The sequence below is a fragment of the Lactuca saligna genome, chromosome 7, assembly GCF_052625555.1.
Source record: "Lactuca saligna cultivar CGN05327 chromosome 7, ASM5262555v1, whole genome shotgun sequence".
Classification (NCBI taxonomy): Eukaryota; Viridiplantae; Streptophyta; class Magnoliopsida; order Asterales; family Asteraceae; genus Lactuca; species Lactuca saligna.
Window position 1 is genome coordinate 149,553,649 of NC_136423.1, and position 2,361 is coordinate 149,556,009.

At 36.7% G+C, this 2,361-nt stretch overlaps 1 protein-coding gene across 1 annotated transcript; it reads left to right on the forward strand.

The window, feature by feature from the left end:
• Nucleotides 1-1,355: 1,355 nt before the first annotated feature.
• On the forward strand, nucleotides 1,356-2,069 carry LOC145007333 (uncharacterized). Its single transcript, XM_078966290.1, has one exon. It carries the CDS (start codon nucleotides 1,356-1,358, stop codon nucleotides 2,067-2,069), a length of 714 nt encoding a protein of 237 aa, XP_078822416.1.
• Nucleotides 2,070-2,361: the final 292 nt, after the last annotated feature.

Sequence of the window (2,361 nt, forward strand, 5' to 3'; positions counted from 1 at the left end):
AGTCGCATTCCTCCTCTTTCTTGGATGACCAGAAATTGTGGGTCTAGATCAGACAACTAAAAACTATGTTTGGGTCATCGACAAGAGTAGATGAAAACACTTAAATATTCTTAGTAGTCTAGTGAATTACGTTGTTATCATGGACTTATAATCCATGGACTCAGATAAAATGGGATACCATATTTATTAAATCTATGAACATTGGTTGCCTTTATATGACTTACACTGGTCGAGGAATCCCTAGAAGTATAGTCAAACAGTTGCTCGAACGATTTATCAGGTTGGTTGATTCCTCTTGATAATCGTTGCTTTACAATCTATGAGGATCGGTTGGGTTAGGTATTTGGTCTTAGGTCGGATTTTATATATATAATTTGACATCATCGTTTGAAGGAATGATATTATTTATTATCATTAAATAATTATGGGCTTGAAAACCCTATGCATCTCACTAGGTTTTCCCAAACCTAACCCATTCATTTTATGCATCATAGGTAGTGGATGTAAGGCTGTCAAAGTTTAGTTAGGATGATCAGTGGAATAAAGAAATGTGCCAATAATAAGTAGTTTCATGACCTTTTGATATATATGCTATAATGTATGTTTGGATATGAACGATGACATCTTTAAAGTTTTAAATAAACGAAATAACTTTTGTTATCTCACAAATGTTGTGTTTAACTGGGAATTTTTGCATCTCAATTTTATAAAGCGTAAAGAAAATGTTTTACTTGGTACTGAATAATGGGGGATGTTACAGTTGGTATCAGAGCATTTGGTTAAGCAAACTAGGAATTTAGGTAAATTTGGCTGAGAGCATGTTGGAATTGGAGAATGAGTTCCTGATTTAAAGAAGGGAAGCATGTCGATTAATGAGTACACCAATGCTTTCACTGATAAGATGGAATTATCCCTGTGAGTCATCCCTGACGAGTTGACAAAGATTGATAGATATACAAAAGTATTTCCATGAGAGCATAAAGTTTCAGTGAAGCAGACACCTACTTTTCCAGGTAGCAGTTTGGGCTGCAAATTCTGTGGAAGAAATGATTAAGAAAAGGACTACCAACAGAGCGGAAGTCGTTGAAAAGAATAAATCAAAGGGAATCAAAAACAACAACAACTTCTCAAAGTAAAGCAACAAGACTGGAATCAACCTGGAAGGGAAGTGGTGTGACCAGTGTAAGAAGAAACATTTATGCGATTGTATTGTGTGCTTCAAGTGCAAGAAGTCGCAACATATTTCTACAAATTGCCCATTAACAGGAAAAGTTTGTTTTAGTTGTGGAGAGGTGGGGTACCTGAAGGCAAAGTGCCTAAAGGTTTAGAAACCAATCCCAAGGATCATGCCACCAATGCCCAAGGGTCGAAGCTATCAGATAACCCTTAATGAAGGAAATGAAGAGATTGATGTTACTTCAGGTACATTTTTAGTTAATCAGATTCCAACAAATATATTATTTGATTTTGAAGTAGATCATTATTTTATATCGCATGAATTTGGTAGGAAACTTAAGTTATCACCACTTAGGCTAGGTAACCCTAGCTTAGTAGAAGTATATGGTGGTAGGATTGTATCTGTTAGTAATAAGTTGAAGGCTCTAACCGTTAACTTGGATGGAAACGAATTCCGTCGAGAGCTTTTACCTTTTGAATTAAGAGAGTTTTACATAATTCTCGACATGGACTGGTTAGGAGAAAACCTTGCAGACATCCTATGTGGAAGAAAGATGGTGCATATTAATCCCCCTAGGAGAGAGCCATTCAAAGTGTATAGAGATAAGGGTAGAGTGAATTCTAGAATCATCATGATGATGAAATCCAGAAAACTCCTAGTCAAGGGATGTACGATATTCTTGGCATATGTGTTAGATGTGAAGAAGGAAAAGAAGGCAATCATAGATATATCTGTGGTGCGAGATTTTCCTAAGGTATTTCTTGATGAATTAACAGGATTCCCACTGGAGAGCAAGGTAGAATTTAGGATAGACTTATTGCCAGGCATGACGCCGATTACGAAAGCACCGTATCATTTAGCGCTTACGAAAATGAAGGAGTTAATGACATAACTCCACGAGTTATTGGACAAAGGTTTTATAAGTCCTAGTTCATCACCCTGGGGAGCTCCATTATTGTTCGTAAAGAAGAAGGATGGTATAATGAGAATGTGCATTGACTATAGAGAGTTAAATAATACTACGATCAGAAATAGGTACCCTTTACCCAGGATAGATGACTTGTTCAATCAATTGCAGGGAGCAACCATCTTCCCCAACATTGATCTAAGGTCACGCTATCACCAGTTAAAGATTAGAGATTAAGAGATTGAGAAGCCAACCTTTAGAACAAGGTATGGACACT